Here is an 18,780-nt window from a genome sequence, read left to right as displayed (position 1 = left end):
AGAAAACCAAGGAACTGCAACAGATCTGTAGTGGCAAAGCCTTCGGTAATATTTTACTTTGATGCAAACGAGTGTATTACAATTCTGCATTATGAACAAGTTTACCGTTGAGTGAGGAAGCACTTCACAGCCTCAGTACGCAAATAGATAAGATTTAAAGTTCATGTATTTAAAGACTTGGGAAGAACAAGGTGAAGTTAAAACTTGGGTTTGCAAGCTGAACTGTATAGCAATACTCTAAAAGGAATCTCTCAAACCTTAAGTAAGTTTTCATATGTATGTCAATGTAGGAAAGCTGATCAGGTGGATATTGTTTCAGAAGATCTGGAAAACTAAGAGGCTGGAGAGGATTAGAGAGAAAAACCAGCATTGATCAGTCCTCTTTAGACACATTTTCCAGGTGCGACAGGAAATCTTAAAAAGAGTAGAGGAGTGTAAGGGCTTTGCACAAAATATTTCTTCTGATGCTTTTCTCCTCCACTGTGTCGATAAAAAGGTGAAAGAATGTATCAGATATTTACTGGTCCAAACCAGCAGATAAATAATAAATGTACTTTTGCCTGAATGCCCATTGTACTAAAAGACTGATTCACTGTGCTAGCTGTAAATAGTGGCCAATTCACCTTGACTCATATGTTTAATTGAAATTACTGCTCCTTGTTCTGCTTAGACGTTATGGAGCTCCTTCAGCTGAACTGAAAAAACACCTCAATCACCAGATAAATTCTTTTACTGGCACAGGCATTCCTGCTAACGTAGATGGACAGCGTTGCTTGAGAATTACACTAAAGTGAAACCAGTAAAGTGCGAGTAGCATTAAAGCGAATCAGTCCTGAAATCGCTAGAGTATAGGTTGGGTTCACTGCACGATTGTGGTAAGCGGCTTCAGTATCGCACATCTCAGGCTGTGGCAGTACGCCTCTGAAAGTGGTCCGAGATGAGCAGATGGAAAATTTCTCTCTACTATCAGCACAGGTCATTACTTATTGAACATTGCACCCAAAGAATTCTGTTTGGTGCAGATGAATCTGAGGGCATATTTGCACACTGTTGTTAATCCAAGAAAGAAAACGTGTTTTTCCAAGACTGAAGAAAAGCAGATATTTTAGAAATGAGGAAAGAAAGGCTGGAAATAATAATCCAAAGAAAGGTAAAGGTAGATTTAATTTGCATAATGTCTGTGGAGTGACTGCATGAGCAGAAATTATATATGAGAAGCTCCAGATTCCCCCCTTTGGGGGAATTTTGGTCAGGCTTTTTGTATGTGATTTTGCCTCCTTCGTGGACCACAGCAGCCTGCTCTCATCTGCTTTTGTGAAGTACTTGCACAGTAATTCATTGTTGAAGAGCGGGTTCATTGTTTGTGTCTTGAACCTGAAAAAAATTTGGGCATTCACAAATATGAACGTGCAAGTTTGAATATGCAAGTCTTTCATCTTCTGCCTCACCTTCAAACCTCTGCATCTTGTGTCTTTAGATCACTACATCTACGACATTAAAAAAATAATAAAAATGAATGTTTTTACTACTATCCCCATTCAGAATTCTTAGAAGGGGTGACAGACCCTGTATTCAGTGGACTAATAATCTTGGTTAACAATCTTGGTTAGCTTGCTTTGGGCTTCAGATATTATTTATCTGAATATCTTGAGATAAATAGAAATAAAATAATGTATAAACAATTAATGGAGTATAGGGTATGCTATTCTTCAATAAATGTTTGATAAATATATTGATAAATTATTTTCCTTGTTTTTTTCTGTTATATTTAACTTTAACTTAATAAAAATGAAAATCTGAAATCAAAAGCCAAGCAAAAGGAAAGGATATTTCTTGTTCTCAACAAACTTCCAAAATAATTTAGGATTAGCGTTTCCCCTCGGTTGGGCTAAGGGCAGGTATTCAGAGGTTTCTGAATGCTACATTATCCATTATTTTGTGATGGAGGGAAGGCAGCAGTGGGCAGGAGGAGACAAGCGCGGCGGGGATCAACCAGCGCTCGTACACCAAATGCCCCAGTGCTGCCCTGCGCCCTCTAGCCCTGAGGTGGTGACGCCTCTCCCAGCAAGTTGCACGTGAAGCAAATAGAAACCTCTGAAGATGACGAATGCCAATCCCAAGAGGAAAGAAAAGAATGCCATCTTTATGCTTAGAAATGAAGACCTTTACCCAGGTAGTAGAAAGACTCAGGTTAGTTTTGACTTAGCCTGGAGGGATTTGAATTCAGCTCTCCTGTGTTCCAAAGACTGAAATTGCTTCCACATCTGGATGGTTGCACCTGAAGCAGAGTATGGAAGTGACAGCATAACTCTAGCCAAGTGTGACGAAGCTGAGATTTCTAACGCTCATTTTGTATTTATAGACTTGTTAGTAAAGTACATAAGCAGGTATGTACCTTGGAGCAGGTAACAGAATGCTTTTATGGTTAATTTTGAAAAGTGTCATCTGGAAAAGACAGACGATGCCATCACCAGCTGCTGAGGGGAAAAAGAAGCTTAACTGTACATAAATTGAAGCTTAATGTACTTAAATAATGTTCCCAGACGTGATGATGTGCTTTTTCATAACGCTAGGTGGTCTGAGAATGACTGTTCCTTGGTTTTTGCTTTGGGAGTTAAAAAAGCAGAGAAAGAGGAAGAATCTTGTTAGAAAACTTTAGTTTTTGCAGACTGAGTTCTCAGAAGCACTGCATATGTAGAAAGTTGGCAGTAAGCTATGTGGGAGTTAAAAAAAAACCTTTCATGTAGAAACAAGTGAGCCGGGATCCAGTATTTACACTGCTGATAGCGTGCACTAACAGTTGATTCTATTTATCGGTAGAAAGTGTGACTATTGGGTGTAACTCTGAGTATTACAACTTTCATATCAAACAATCCAAATAGGATGAATTTCTAAGACTAGCATCCTATTGACTAAAGATGCAGTATTCATAGACTTCTGGTCCCTTATATGTAGATGTAATGTATCTTACTTCAAACTAATGTACTTGTTCTGGACAGTTTGTGTTAAAACAAGTGCTGCATTCTCCAGATGATGATGATAGTTTCTCAGTTTACCTTTTCCGATTTCAAAGCCGTCATAGTCTGACACCAGTTGATATAGCCACTGTCTGTTCTGAATCGTGCAAAACACAGAATGCAAAAATAGCTTTCAGCAGCGGCATCTAAAGCAGGATTTTCTGTATCAAGGTCAGAGAATCCCTGGTGTTTGCAAGCGTGGTGGGAAGAAACCAGACAAGATTTAAACATTGCTAACATGACATTGAAAAAGCATTTCAATGGGAATATCCAGGAAAACTTTCCAAACAATAGCACTTCTTTTTTAATTTTTTTTAGATTTATTTCTCTTTAGGAGAAAATATATTTGTTATATAAAATTTGCCCAGGAACAAAGCTGGCAAACTTGGTTTAATTTACTTGTCTTCAAATTTTATTAATTCCTACTGGAAAGTAAGGATTAGCAGAGGTTTATATCTATATATGCCATACAATAATTTTAAGGTTTTTCCACAGCTGAAAGAAATAGCTAGAATATGGGGTTTCTGGAGCTCTTTTATTTTGGTTTATTCTAATTATTTTTAAATCCTGAGCAACTGATGAATATGAACTGCTTGTTCTTGTGACTTGTTCTTTATATATTCTTCCTGTGGATATGTGGACGTTTCCGTGCTTTAGGAAATGCTGTGTTACATGGAATTTGTGATGGAGCTCTTCATCTTTATGAATGCCACATTTAGTATATTTTTATTTTATCTTCTCCAGACTGATGCCATGGCATCATCAGGCCTCTTCTTCAAAGATGGCAAAAAACGCATTGATTACATCTTGGTCTACAAGAAGTCAAGTCCGCAGGTAGAAAAAAGAAGCACGTTTGAGAAGAATTTGAGAGCAGAAGGGTTAATGTTAGAACGAGAGGTGAGTTTTGTAGCTTATGTGGTGTAAAAAACTTTTATAATACTGTCGTACTTTATTGGATGTATTAATGATTCGTGACAATCTTACAAACCTTTCCAGTTAGGCTTTGTTTAATGCTATTAAAATAATAATAACAGCTGTTTGATGGTGTGTGTTTAACATGTCTTTGAGATGCAAGCTTGTCCATACATGCACACACACGTGTACCCTGCCAAGTATAATCACTTTTCAATTGGAGCAGGTGTAGTGCAGTATAGATCCCAGCTCCTTATCTGCAAAACAGAAGAAGCTTCAGTAACTCATGTTATTGCTTTAATGTATAACCTCTGTGTCTTTCACCTGAATGCATGATACTAAATGCCTCTGGTTTTAAAGGGGTAAAGATTTTCAGTGCCAAGTTAATCCATCTCTAGTTTACGGGGCTCGATCTGCACTGGGTTCTTTCAGCTAGGCTAGTTTACAGTTTAAGTGCTGCTGTTCAGGCTTCTAATTTTTCTTGAATGCCTCTTATTCTAATAGTATTAAAAATGAAAATCATATTTTATGCAGATTGCAAAGTTTCACTGTCAAATCCCTCCTCCCTTGAAATACTGAAACTTTTAAATCCTTTGTGTCTTAAAAGGGATTTTTTTTTAATTTTTTTTTTTTTAGTTGCATGGGTGTGATTTTGTTATCTTGACTCTGATCTGTTAGTTTGTTTTCCCAAAATTCCAAGTTAATATCTCTAATAGTTTACTCCTATTACAGGGTTTGGCAAAAAAAAAAGTTATTAATTTTCTTTTGTCTAGCTCAGAGCACTTAGAGTGTTTTCAGACTTGCACCGCCACTTCAGGCCTAAAAGCAGAATTTGACCCTGAAGAATGCTTTTAGAAAGGTGAATGCCATAAAGGTTTGAATTATTAATATGTATTTATTTGTTACTACTCTTTACAGCCAGCTGTTACAAACAGCGATATCATGTTTGTTAAAATTCACTGTCCGTGGGAGACATTGTGCAAATACGCAGAAAGAATGAACATCAGGATGCCCTTCAGGTATTGTGGAAACTATTTTAAGAAACTTGTAATTTAGTTTTAATATTAAAAGTTCATTACTTACCTTAAGGCTGAAATGCAGTCTTTGCTGCATTGTGGCCAGGCATGCTTATGTTTAATTTAGTGAGATGATATGGAGGGAGGAGAGGAGAAACAAATAATAGGCACTGTGCTTTTCCCATTTACCTGTGGTACTTGTTTTCAAGCTGACCTTCCAAGTCAAATCGAGCATATGTCTTCAGAAAATACTGTTAATAGTTCACACATTGTTTTGGATGTCCTTGGCAGAGTTGCAGGTATTCTCCATCTGGGCTCAAGTATTCTCCATGTTTTTCAGGTATTCCTGAAGTCTTACCCAAAGGCAAGTGAAATGACAGAAATAGCTGGTGTCTTCTCGGTCTCCAAGATAACGCATATTGGCATACTTTGGAGAAAACGAGATACTTTTATTTCTTGGTACTCTAGCTTTCCTTTGGCAGAATAATGAACTGAACCGAGTTCCTCGTCTATGTGCTAAAGTAATTCTATCGTATGTTTTTGCGATAAATATTTGTTATTTATTTGTAGGACAAGTTAGTATCCCCTGCAATAATACAGAAGCTTTTAAAGGAAAAAATGTCCCTTTTGAAATCGATAAATAATATTCTTCGACAGAGAGAAGAGTATGTAGTGTGCTGTAAACCTCATCAGGAGTTAAAGTGGTAACCAGATGCCAAAGCTGTGTGACTCACGGAAAATACCCTTACAGCACTCCTTTCTCACTTGGATTGCCGAGTGCTCTCTCTTTCCTGTCCCTGCCGATTTCAGCTATTGCAGCGTGGCTCTCTTGCGTTGGTTCTAAGCCAGAAACAGTCATCGTGAAGCATCCTTTGCTCAAAACTCCCTTCAAATACTCAGTTCTATGCTGAGTTTCCACATCATCCCGTAAAGCCTTCAAAGTACTTTCCATTAAAAAAACAATCTTTTCTGTAACAGTCATCTCCCATATGTTTGAGAATATTATTACAGTGCCATTTGATCTTCTCTAGTTTGAATAATACTTGTCAACATTTTAAATATAGAAGTGTTTGCATATGTGAGTACACACACATAAACAATCATCTAAATTCTGATACAGAAATAGTTCTTTCTTGGTTTTGATACTTGAAGTCACAAAATTAAGTTAGGATTTAGCAATGATTTGAATTCTTCATCATTTTATAACTTCACAGATCAGTAGTGCTCTTCAGAAAAAAAAAAAAGGGCTGACTTTTGCAATACTGCTTTATTTTGAAGGCATTCAAAGTCCTGTTTGTTTATTATATTATTAACTGACATGTATATATAGTCTCTTTTTTTTATTAGTTGGTTTTGTTTGGTTTTTTCTTCCCCAAAAAGTGTCTGATCCATGTTTCTTTGTTTCTGGGCTGTTGCTTTAGCTTCCTTTTATCCCACTCAGTTCAGTACACCAAAAGTAGATAAAATGTTAAATTTTGCTGGTTGACTTTGTTAGCAGTTTTGCTGTAGAATGAAACACATTTACTTCTAAGACAGAAGCCCACTGTCTACCTCTACCTCATAATAGAACTGTGAGAAATATTAAATTGATCACCATTTCTTTTCACCTTAAAAAGATTTTAGTAGGAGTTTAAATGAAGTTGCAATCTAGAACTTGTGTGAATATTTCAAGCAATCTGTTTCTTTAATTTCCGTTCTTTTTTAAAAAATAAAAGTGAACACAGTTTTATTGTGAGCACAAAGTGGACGTAGCAGAATAGACCAAAGGTCTGTCTTGCTCTGTCAGCAGCCAGGCTGAAGTGTGTGGTACAGCAGCCGAGCAGATCTGGAGGTGTGTTTCATGATGCCTTCTCTCTTTCCAGAAGGCTGCAGTTTAGAGGCTTTCTGAGGCAGAGTTCATGTCTTCATCTCTGTTTATATTAGCCCCCAATGGCTTTTCATGGATGCAGAAATAGCCATCTACACTTCCGTAACAACATCCTGTGACCGCACATTTTTTAATTTAATTACATGTTCTGTCAAAAGCACTTTTTTTTTTTTTTTTTTTCTTCATCTTGAGCTTGCTTATTTAAATCAAACCTTTCTTGACTGGATGGCTTATATTACTTTCCTGAGGTAACTATTTTCTCCATTCAATGGACAGAGGAATCGTCTATGATTCTAAAAACAGATTATTTCTCTTAGCCTTTATCTGATTTATCAGTGGCTTCTGACTGTCCATTTTTAATACATAATCGAAGAAGAGAGCTAACCTTCCCTGCAGCACTTTAATGCCGTACACCCTTGTTCTCTTGCACAGTGTTGCAAAATTTTGGCTTTTGGTTATGGTCACTAAAATATACCATATGTCGGCGTCCTACATGAATAATGCATGAAGAATTAAACATGCTTTTTAGGTTCATTTTGCTCAATCCAGGAATCTAAACAAAATAAACAGAATTATTACACGGCTTAAGAAGTATTTCTCTCTGTTGCTGAAAAGTAAAAATGCTTTTTTTCTGACCCAGGGGACCACCCAGCGTCCCAGAACTGTTTTAGCATGGCATTATACCTAAATGTATTGGTAGATATATAGTATGCATCATATATGTAATATAGATGGAACCTCAGGGTTTCAATTACAAAATAACATTTTTCTAACACTTCAAAAGACCAGTCTGTGGTCATCACTGTTCTCTTGTATATGGTTTCAAACAGGATTTATGTTAGCACCAAGGTTAGATCATGACTGAAACTTTTTTTAATAATTTATAGATATTTTTGTGAAGTATATAGTCTGTCAGTAGAAATGAAAATCTATTATATATTTCTGAAACTCAAACAAAAGTTTAATTTTATCTGTATCTACAATTATATCTTGTGACACATATAATTATCATTGTGTGTAATGGATAAATTAGTTGTGTCTGTAGCTTAGCTGGACTCCATCTGTGCAAAACAGCTAAGGGCAATTAAAGGGAATGAAGGAAGGGTTTTATTAAAAAAAAAAAAAATAATGTCTGAAAATCCTTTAATAATTCTACACTGCTTCATTTACAATTCTGCCTACTCGTACCAAGTGTGAGGCTGCCAACAGCCTGCAGATTGGTAGATATGTGGTTTTCCCATGGCCACGTATTTTCTAGGCAACATTTCTTTTCGAATCCTTTTAATGTATTCATTTCACTGGGTTACTGTAATGTAAGTAACGTACAGCTGGGCAGTTGGACATCTTGTTAAGTATGTCTGGTTCTAGGCTAAGAAGAGATGGAGAAATATCCAGAGTAAACCTCCATTTTTGTGTGTGTCAGAATGGAGAGGGGGAGGTTAAAATACCAACTGAAAATAATGTTAAACTTTTCTATTAATCTATCCAAATAAGCTTGTTTTAATTCCTCCTAAAAAATAAACATTGCCAATGTAGAAAGGATTTAGGCAAATTTTAAGTAGATGAATTAAGAGAGGAGCAAAGCCCCTGGTGCTGAACTTTGGTGTCCCCAGATGAGTGCCATGGTAAAGATACGGATCCTCCGAGGAATCTGCAGGATTGAGGCCTTTGTGGAGTTGAAATGTGACATGAAATGATAGGAGGCAGCCAGAAAAAAAAAAAAAAAAAACAAAAAAAACCTGAAAAAATGAAACTAGATGTATAAAATATTACATTGCACCAAATATGTCTCTATATGGTTTCAAAATAACTTCTCTCAGAAGACTTGACTAGGAAATTCTGGTCTTGTTTCTCTAAGTTTCTGTGACCAGTGAAGGGTGGAGAGAAAAGAACTGTTAACATAAGAGTTGTTTGTTACAGATAGTAATCTTAGATTTTTAGGGTCGTGTAGTGTTCTTCAGTTGGACGCAAAATGTCAGGGGGAGGTGATGGCATACCACTTTACAGAATGAGGATAGATCTAATGGCATTACGTGCTTATGGTATTTAATGCATAGAGTGCATAAAGCATTTAATAGCATGGAAGCCCTGGTGATTCTTCTAAGAAGAATCTAAGCTAAGAAAGATCACATGAAATGAATACTAGCATGACACCATTGAATCCTGTCTGATGGATGGCTTATGAATGAATTTTTGATTAGCTATTATTATTAGCTACAAATCTAAAACTTAATTTTGACTCAGGAACAAATTTTGAACTTGAAAATATGTGAAATCACAGCATTTTAATGACTTATTCTATTTTAGTTGCCTTTTTTAACTGTTTTTCCCCCTTCTGCCTGTGAAAATGCATGTTTTAAAATGTCCGGTGTTCTTTTATAATGTATATGTCCTTTTCAGCTGTCTCCTGCTTGATTATTCTCAGCTGATTTTTGCTGTTCTTTCAGGAAAAAATGTTATTACACTGACTGGAGGAGCAAAACCATGGGCAGGTTGGTGGGTGATGTGCAGCTTCTAATTTTGTCAGATAGTCACCCTGCTACAGAAAATCCATTCGCAGTTGTAAATTTATCCAGGAAACTTGGAAAATTAGATTATTTTCCTGAAAACTCAAAATATGTTAGCTCAAAGTGTTAAAATATTCATCTGTAACAAGATGCAATACTTTAAAGCTTTGCCAGTTCTCATTTTAGAAATGCAAAAGTGTTTACGCCAGGAAAAAAAAAAAAAAGTGGCCTTATCCTGGCAGCAAAGATTTAATACTGGAGCCATCTCTACAGTTCCGTCTGCTGTTACCAAGGCGTATTTCTTTAGTGTGGAAGATACTTTTGAGTGCATGCCTCAAATTCTGGTAGTCAGCTATTTCCTTAGACATGCAAACGTAACTTCTCTCCTGTGCATTCCGGTGATCAGGGCTAAATCAGTGCCATGCGCCAAAGCCTGTATTGAATTTTTATTTAATAGCTGACAGAATAACTTGTACGCTGCAGTAAAAGCTGTTTAACTCTCTGGGAGGCAGATATATGCAGCTGCTGTTGTTTCTGCTTCCGTCAGAAGAAGCCAGGAGAAGGGTACAATAGGCCACCGCAGCGGGCAAAAGGAGCCTGGGGGAGCTGGGGAGGAAGAACGGGGGACACTGTGAGCTGTAATCACTCCCTGTTGCTCTAGTCAAGCATAATGATATCTTGTAAATCCTAATTACCTACGGAAAAGATATGAAAATTTTTACATGAGGGAAATCTCCTGAAAGAGTTTTCTATCACGGGTTTTCTCGAGATGGATCTTGAGATGAGATTGCATTTGATTTGGGTTCTCCTGTTGTTACTTTAGATGATGAAGGGCTCTCATTATTTCTTAGGAACAATTTCAGTAGTCTCATGATATCAGCTTGCAGGAAGATCAGCTAACGAAAATAGACAAAGCACTGTTGAACGGTAAAGCGAGAAAACTTTAAACATAATCAGATAAAATATAGTGAAATAAAACAATCTATAACATAAATTTACAACTGCAGTTTTTCCTCTTCCCAGTCATTCACATGCTTGCTCCATTTTAGCGTGCATTATGAAAAATGTAAGTGATGTGCTTTGTAATGCAAAGGCAAAATCAACGAGCTTTACTGCAAAATTGTCTCATTTCATCTGTTATCCATCTGGTGAGTCCGAGATATTAAATGAATTTATTTTCATTATTTAGAAGGGCAGATGTCTGAAACGTGCAATTGAAGTTGTTGCACAGTACCTGTGAACCAAATAATAAACAGTTTTCATGCCAGATTGATTTTTCATTTGAGACAAATGTTTTTACTTGTGATTTACTTTGCGAGAATTTGGGGATGAATATTTTTCTGAATATTTTCTCTGCCCCTTTACACGATCCAGTGCGCAAAATAGTGTGAAAAAGAAATTATCTTGAAAAATGAAAGCTAACTCTAAAATTGCTGTCATACGCATCTCATCATTTTAACTTCTGCTACTATTATTGTTTCATTGCATCTTACAACTTTTCAAACTTCACTGCTTCTCTGTAATTTGTCATATCTCATTAATGTTTCTAAGTCATTAAGTGGAATTTACAAGAGCTTTGATGAAGAACTATATTAAAATCTTTGTAAATCAAAGGTAAAATTTAAGGCTATGGAGTTTGTATAATTTAAGAGTATGGGGTAACACTAGTATATTAGACCCTGCTGTGACATGCACACTACTCTGAATTTACTGATGTGGTTATATGGTAGATGTATATATCTATAAATATCTTTTAAAAAGTCTGCCAAAGATTATTAGGAGCACGAGTGAAAGGACAGAAGGTAAGTGTAATGCTTACTGTTAATACTATCTTTCTTATGTCTGATATCTCTGTGGCATCTCACTATATCTTTATTTACGTACCTTAGGAAAAAACCTTAGCATTGTACTTAATCTTACGGAGCTTGAATTCTATTCATAGGGATGCACTACAAAAATAATTTTACTATGTTCCTTAAGAGCAATATTTCAGCAAATCTTATCAAAGGAAGTTGCTACAAGTGGGACGTGCAAGTAAATAATGTTGGTATCAAAAATTGTCTGAACTCTCAGATCTAAGACTGAATAATCTAATGAATCAGTCTTGTATCTGCCTTAGCAGACACATCGTTTTCATGCTGGTTAAAATGGCATCGGGGAAAAGAAAATTTAAAGGTAGTAGCTTAAGTATGCAGCTTCACTCTGCCCACTGAAATGTTGAAATTTGTATTCGTAAGGATAGAGAACCAAAACTAGCTTTGTTGAGCAACTGAGCTGCAGTAAGCATGCTTTGCAAAGGACTTTTAAAACCTTTTGGATTTCAACCTGCACACTAAAGTGAAATTATTAATGTCGTTCCATCGAACAAGTATAGCATCATTTTTTTCCTTTTTCAGTGATGATTGTGTCCATGTATTCAATCTGTGAACCGTAACACGTTTCCCATTACAAAACATAGTACCATGTCCATGTAATTTGGTGGCATACGGTTGACAGTTCCAGCCAGTCTTGTAGATTTTTGTCAATATATGAGGCAGAAACACCGAGCAAAACGCTGGGTGGTGATTGCTGTCAAAAATACCTAACGTGACCAGTGGCAGTTGCTTAATTCAGGTATCTTGTGGCAGATCAGATAATTCCAAATTCACCTAGACTGTGTTTCTTTGCATTGCAGTCTGCTGAGTAAACATAATCTGCAAGGATTTTCGGACTAAACTAGTTCTGGAAAAAAGAACTAACCAAATAAAATGTAACAGTATAGTTGAGCAAAGCTGAAATTACAGGCATCTTCATAAAATATTGATTTTTATATCTAAGAATAAAATGTATGTGTGTTTCAGAATAATATCCCAGTCGTCCAAGGTGCATAAAGTTGTGGTAGACCCAGTTGGAGTGCTTTCAATAAAACCGTACCTGACGTATCAGCCCACATCTTGCAGCACTCTTCCACTGGGACGTTTTTGATCTCATTGCGTGAACTCCCGACTTCATGAGTGACTTCACCAGACCAGCTCTGTCTGCTTTTATTCTTACTAAATAGACTACGCTGAAGAGATTAAAGCAGGAATCCATTTAAACTGCTACTTTTGACCTAGAAAGCCACTCTGAGTAAAAATGCTAATACTTAGTCCTATGTTATAGGCAAAAATTTGTCTGAATTTTGTTATTACTTTGAATGAAACTTCAGTTTCTTCTTCAGCTGTAAAATAACGTAAGCCAAGGAAAGAGGTCTCTCTTGCCAGATTGCTTTTGTACATGGGAGGCAGGTACTTTTCAGGTGAAATGGTCTATGCTATCTGAAGGCACAAAGTTTTGGAGTGATCAGCCATAAGTGATGTAATGAAAAAGCAATCACATCTTAGATAAAAAGCCTTTTTGCATCAGAAGAGAAATTGCAAATGTAATGTGGATGTAATTTTTAATTTATTCCAATACTGATCTTCATTAGTTTGCATGTTAAAAGCAGCAGACACGAATTTTTGAAAAGAGCTAATTTCTTTAAGATAATAATTGTCTACTAGTTTTTTAGGGGTTTTTTGGAGCAGGAAATGATCAAGGCTTTTCAATTAACCAATTTTAAAAGAATTTTGTAATAAAAAAACCTGAATTCAGATGCATTGTTCTTCTGCTCTTCTTCCTGATGCATCTGTATATTTTCCTCATTAAAGCCTGGGGTTTGACTAAAAAAAAAAAAAAAAATCAGCATGCATACAACAGGAAAAAAAAGAAGAAAAAGTAAAAACTGGACTTACATATACTGCGTATAACTTTGTACTGAGAGAACTTCCACTGGAACCAGTGAAGATAATCGACTCGCACAGTAAGGTGTTATTTGAGTAGAGGAGACACCTCAGGGATCCACCTGCCCGGGAACCGTTTTCTGTGTTTCAGCTTTATGAATGTAGTGATGGTCTTCAGCTCATAATGCTTAGTTTCAGCGAGAGTGCTGTCCCTCGAGTGCTGCACCAATTACACATAGTGTGCACCAATACCTTGGCAATATATAGCAAGAACAACAATTTGAGAATTTTAGATGTCAGTGTAAATTCTGATCCCACATTTGACTTAGATTTCTGTCTGACAGTGTTAAATAGAACGGGCTTTTTGCTGATGTTGAGAATAAGAGGTACGTTTTCACAAAGGTGGCTTTGCTACCCGAGAGCAACTTACTGTGTCATCACTTACTATTAATTACGAAATGGGTAGCTCTGCTTCTGCTTAGCTCAGTATTCACCTCAGATAAAAAATTCTGATACTTTGCTTTATAGTTTTTTGTGGATATGAGATATATATATATGCTTTATGTGTCATGCATACATACGTGTTCATCAAGTAAGGCCCAAATCCCATTGAAAAAATATTATTTAGGGAATGTTTTTCTAAAAATTAGACTTTTTCTGGATTTCTGATGAGTGTCATAATACAGCACTAGTGTAATATGAGACGTACTCCCTAAATACCCATATTTCTTTGCAGTTGAATGTGAAAAAAATATAGGTCAGCAAGGAGTGCAAAACTGAAGTAATAAGGAGGTAACTTTTAGCATTTGCTGAAAAATTAACTGCACTGCACTAAACTTTCCCCTGTATAAACCATATACGGAGATACTATTTAGGCAAGTTGCCAGTGAAAGAAAGCCCTTTTTGTTACCAGTACATAATCGAATTGAGGATACAAAAATTATGTTCTGTGTTTTATAATGTCAGTTTTTAGGAACCCGCATGAAGCCATACCTAGTTTTTTATCTGTATTACCATTTCTGTATAACATTTCCCTTTCTTTATTTGATCTGTGGGTATGCTGTTTTGTAAGACAATATCAGCCCTTGCATTTTGATGAAAATTTTGCAGGGGAAGGCTTTATTAAAATCAGAACACTATAAAAATTTGATCCTGAGCAGTCTTGTATTTACCTGAAAATTTTAGGAATTTTAGTTTCCGAGTCGCCAGGCAAGGGAGGGAGGAGGAGTTACGCTTGCCTTGTTCAATGGGGCTAGAGACAGTAATTAGATGGGTTCTGGAGTAAGGCATAAGCATCCACAATTCTTTCTGCCGATGAACTGCCTTGGAAAAGTATTTTCCCCAGACTCAATACTGCGGTCCCATCTCAAACCACATTCCCACTAATTTTAGGATGAGTTGTGCTCAACTAAAGTATGCAAGATAGATCACAAATAAATACTGTTAATTTTGCTTTTTAACTCCTTATTTTCTTTTAGTTTATTTAATGTGGAAATTTCCTGCTTTCATGTCATTTCTAGTACGATGTCACTAAATATGTCAGAGATAGAAATAACAAGCAGGTGAGAGCATTTAAATCTGATTTCTTAATTGTCTCAGTTTGCAGAGGAATATGAGAGAGCTGAAAAGTTGGTTGCCCAGAAATCCAATGAAGCTTGATAAGGAGGCCCTACCTGATCTGGAAGAAACAGATTGCTACACAGCACCCTTTAGCCGTGCACGCATACACCAGTAAGTGCTGGAACTGGAAAGGCAGCGCCAGAGACCACAAGGATTTTTTTTATTTTCTCACTTCTTCTAAGCAAGTGCCATAGAGGCAGCCGTTAACAGATGGTCACTGGCAAATACCCAGTCTCCTATCGGATATTTGCTATGGGTTTTCTCTTAAAGCGAAATTCTACTCTCTTACTTGCTATTTGATGGTCACTCAGTAGTATAGGCAGAAATTTGACTGAAAAATGAACACTGCCTTTCTGGTTTAGAAGTTTTTCTTTCCATTACCTTACAAAATGCAAATACTGGCTCGAGTTTGTTTTGCGTAATTACATATTTTACTTAGGCAAAACCTGAGGCAGCTGTTGAAATGGGGAACACCTGGAGGCAAGCTAAAACCAGTGATGATTTCTTTTTCTCTCTTACCAGATCTGCATTTAAAAAATGCTTTTGTCTCTGAAAGTATAAATATTTATACACCAAATAAAAACTGCATGTGTTCAGATCAGCGTGTTGATGGTGATGATGTAGTTAAACTGTGGTATAAATTTTATCAGAATCCAAAAAGTTAGGTTTTAAAATTCTCGCTGTTTCTTCATTTTTAAAGTATGTTGTGATAATTCTTTTAGGAGAGAAATGTTCTTTAAAGTAGAAGGATAAATTAGGCTAAACAGAATTTTTTTTCTTCTCAGTAAAGAAGATATATGCTAGTGGACTGACTTTACCCTGGAAAGACAGAGTAATTGCTTTATAATCTGATTTTTTTTTTTCAGTATGAACTATATTGCATTGAATCAATAACCCGTTTTGGTGTCATTTCTCAACCAGCTCAGCTGACGTTATCAACTGTAATAGCGTCACTTTTGGCACAGCTGAGTAGGCAAAAGCTCCTAAATTTCAGATTTCTGGCGTCTGGAATCCAGAGCCATCTGGGAAAGGATGCTTGATTTGGCTCCATCCTCAGATTCTCTAAGGGAAAGTGGTGGTGGAGCTGCTACTCAAGTGTCCAGTGCAAGGAGATAATTCTTTTTTTTTTCTAAATAGCAGTTCTGATGGTTCCGTGACACAGACATCTGCCAACTCATTGAATTTGAGAACAACTACTGCTTCTGAAGATCTTTTTTTTTAATTGATTATATCCAGAACAGAAATTACCTAGACAGGGGAACATTATAGAATTCAGTTTTAATTGCTGTGTTTTCCCAACAATAATCTGTGATGATGATAAACTTATTGGACCTGAGAACATGTTCTAGGGATGTAAAATTTATATCTTGCGCAGTACCAGGGAGGGTAAAGATCCAATAAATCACTGTAAGAAGAAAACACGTGAGCAGCTATGTTTGAACACCTGGGCATTGTTTTGAATATTAAAAGACATTCATTATTTTAATAGTTTTACCATAAACAACAAAGACAGCTTCTTCAGCAATTCCACAAGAAGTAGAATTGTGCATCACATGCTACAGAGAACTAAGTATGAAGATGGAAAGTCCAAAATGGGTGAGAGTGCTGTATTTTTTTTTCCTAACCTGAAGCTATAAAAATTTCATATCTTTACCTGCCTGAAAAAGTATCATTTGAGTAAAGTCAATTTTGCCATTCCTTGAAATATTTTTGTTTGCTCAGTAACAGAGTTGAAGGAATGTCACATCATTCACATCATGTCAGTTATTTTCTTCAACTCAGTGAATATTGGCAATATTTTTCGTCTAATTACTCGTTCTTTAAAATAAATTGGAGCGATTATGATAACTTTATGTGATCAAGAGCCACAATAAAGATAACCTATCCCTCAGAAAACTGTCGAGTGTTTTCTAGGACTGGTCCTCGTAGTTCTGCTACTACCCAGCATTTCCAGTCCAACAGAATCAATGTGAGCTGCCCTTAACTTACTTGAGGTCTCCGTGCAGCTCAGAGACAGTTGGCCTGAAGACTAGATTCAGTTTATATCAACTCCCTATTACAGTATTGTTTTTAGAAGGTCTGACTATTCGTTTTCATTTGCAGTGATCAGGGGATGTATGTATGATTTCCTATTTTCTTTGCCAGAATTAAATTAAGAATGAAATAAGATGATAGAAATTACAGAAAGTTGTAATAAGAAAAGCATAGAAAACAACGGTTCAAATCTAATGCCTTTCAAGCTGATGACTGCAAATTTCATTGTGAGATTAGTTTACCATATTTTGTATGTTTGAATGGACAAATCTGAAATCCATCATGAGTACTTATTTCTTGGGGAAACTGTTGGCTATGAGTGTGCTGCTACTGAATCTTTTTGTTATAATTATCAATGGTTATTTATTATTTATTTTTTATATTGTGCTCTGATAGTACAACAAATCTGTTTTTAGGAAGACTCTAGGAACTGATCCAAAATGCTGTAGCCAGTATGATGCAGAGCATTGCTCTGATACATAAACTCCTTCAGCTGGCTTATATTCCAAAATACCAACAGGTTAGCTTTTAAAACTGCGAGGGTTTTGCTGCCTCAAGGATTGTCTGTCCATACCACTCTCTGTGTATGTCAGATCATCTGGTCACCCATCAAATCTGTATCATCTGCTCTGATGAATACAACATGAATGTAACTGTCTTCTCACGCTTGATCTGACACGTCGCAGACGCTGGCCCTCAGAAAGGTGCTGTAGTTTGAGTCTTGAGGGATCTGCAAGACCTGCACAAACGATGGGTGGGATTATTGATTATTGTCATGTTTAGCAGCATCCTGGGCATCTAATACTAAGTTACATTCTCAATATGCAACTTGAAAATTCTCACTGCTTGAAATTAAGTGTGTATAAAAAATTGATATCAGAACTAATGCTTTTTTTACTTTTTAGGTATTAATAGATTACTAAATAATGGAACATATGAAGCAGCATTTCCACCACATGAGGTAACCTGTTTAATTATGCATTTGTCTTTATATTTAGCTTAAAGCTTGCATTAATGTTTTGAGATCCTACTTTATTTTTAATTTTGTCCTGCAAACCTTTAACTTCACTGTGTAATCTGTTGAGACATTTTTTTATTTCTAGCTCTAACATTAATAGTGGCTTTTAAATTTTTTCTTATGTAATGTGTTTTAATATCTTCCTGGAGCATTTTCTTACTGAACTAGAACATTATAATCCTTTTTTTATTTTTATCAACCGGACATTGCCTGTGGAGTTCTTAATGAGAATATCAGTTATTCCAAATTATTCCAATTAGTTGTGTTAAATTATTTTTGCCTGCCATCTACAAAATGTTCTGGTCTTCTAATAGCTTGTGCACTTGATCAAAGTTAGGGAGACTGGTTAATTATTTCCTATTTAGTCTTTTGTGAATAGTTCTGGATCACTTCTACTTGACAGCATCTTCTTTAGTAGGTTACTGAAGTCTTCTACTGAAGACTGTAAATCTGTGAAGTAAATGCAAAACTTGACTTCAGAGGGTTTTCAGACAATCTTTGTGTATTGAAGAGCAAGCAGCAAGCCACACATCTTCAGTCATTTTAAGTGCTGATCAGGAGCTTGGTAATTGCAGCTGTGAACTCCATGGTTGCTTGGGCTGAATGTTGTGACTTGATCTCCTGTTTTGAAGGACTGACCTGTGCTTTACAAATTGCTGAGAGTAATTTTTTATATGGTATTAATAATTAAATACTGGGAATATAGAGAAGGAGTATTTTAGATAAATAATTGAACATCACTGTTAACGCTTCCGCTGTGCTTTACTGACTTTAGGGAAAAGCTGGCCATACTACCAGAAAACCCTGTGAAGTTTTCTTTGGCTGTCACAACCATGCTGTCATATCCATTTTATGTATATGTTCCTTTGTTATGTCATAAGTTACTGTTTCAAAGTTTCAGTTAAGGTTAATGAAGTCATATTTTTAAGCCGCTCTTACTTTAATTGCTGCTTGACTGGTGCGAAGGGCTAGTGATTGAACACGCAGTTTTATTTTATTTTTATTAATTTTTTTTAAATCACGCGAGCAACTGAGAGTGAAAATTCAGT

At 36.2% G+C, this 18,780-nt stretch overlaps 1 protein-coding gene across 3 annotated transcripts in view; it reads left to right on the top strand.

Annotated features, from left to right (window-relative positions):
• The window catches only part of ANO3 (anoctamin 3), a 204,131-nt gene that overhangs the window by 135,928 nt on the left and 49,423 nt on the right, over positions 1-18,780 (top strand). For 2 of the 3 annotated variants that reach the window (XM_075755328.1, XM_075755330.1), the window contains exons 5-10: positions 3,762-3,914; positions 4,848-4,948; positions 9,260-9,304; positions 14,659-14,790; positions 16,169-16,275; positions 17,619-17,674. In XM_075755328.1, coding sequence (XP_075611443.1) covers positions 3,762-3,914; positions 4,848-4,948; positions 9,260-9,304; positions 14,659-14,790; positions 16,169-16,275; positions 17,619-17,674 — 594 coding nt within the window. The remainder of the gene's footprint in view (positions 1-3,761; positions 3,915-4,847; positions 4,949-9,259; positions 9,305-14,658; positions 14,791-16,168; positions 16,276-17,618; positions 17,675-18,780) is intronic. The other variant, XM_075755329.1, reaches the window with a different exon arrangement.

This window comes from Balearica regulorum, chromosome 5, assembly GCF_011004875.1.
Source record: "Balearica regulorum gibbericeps isolate bBalReg1 chromosome 5, bBalReg1.pri, whole genome shotgun sequence".
Classification (NCBI taxonomy): Eukaryota; Metazoa; Chordata; class Aves; order Gruiformes; family Gruidae; genus Balearica; species Balearica regulorum.
This window is presented reverse-complemented; position numbering and strand designations above follow the sequence as displayed.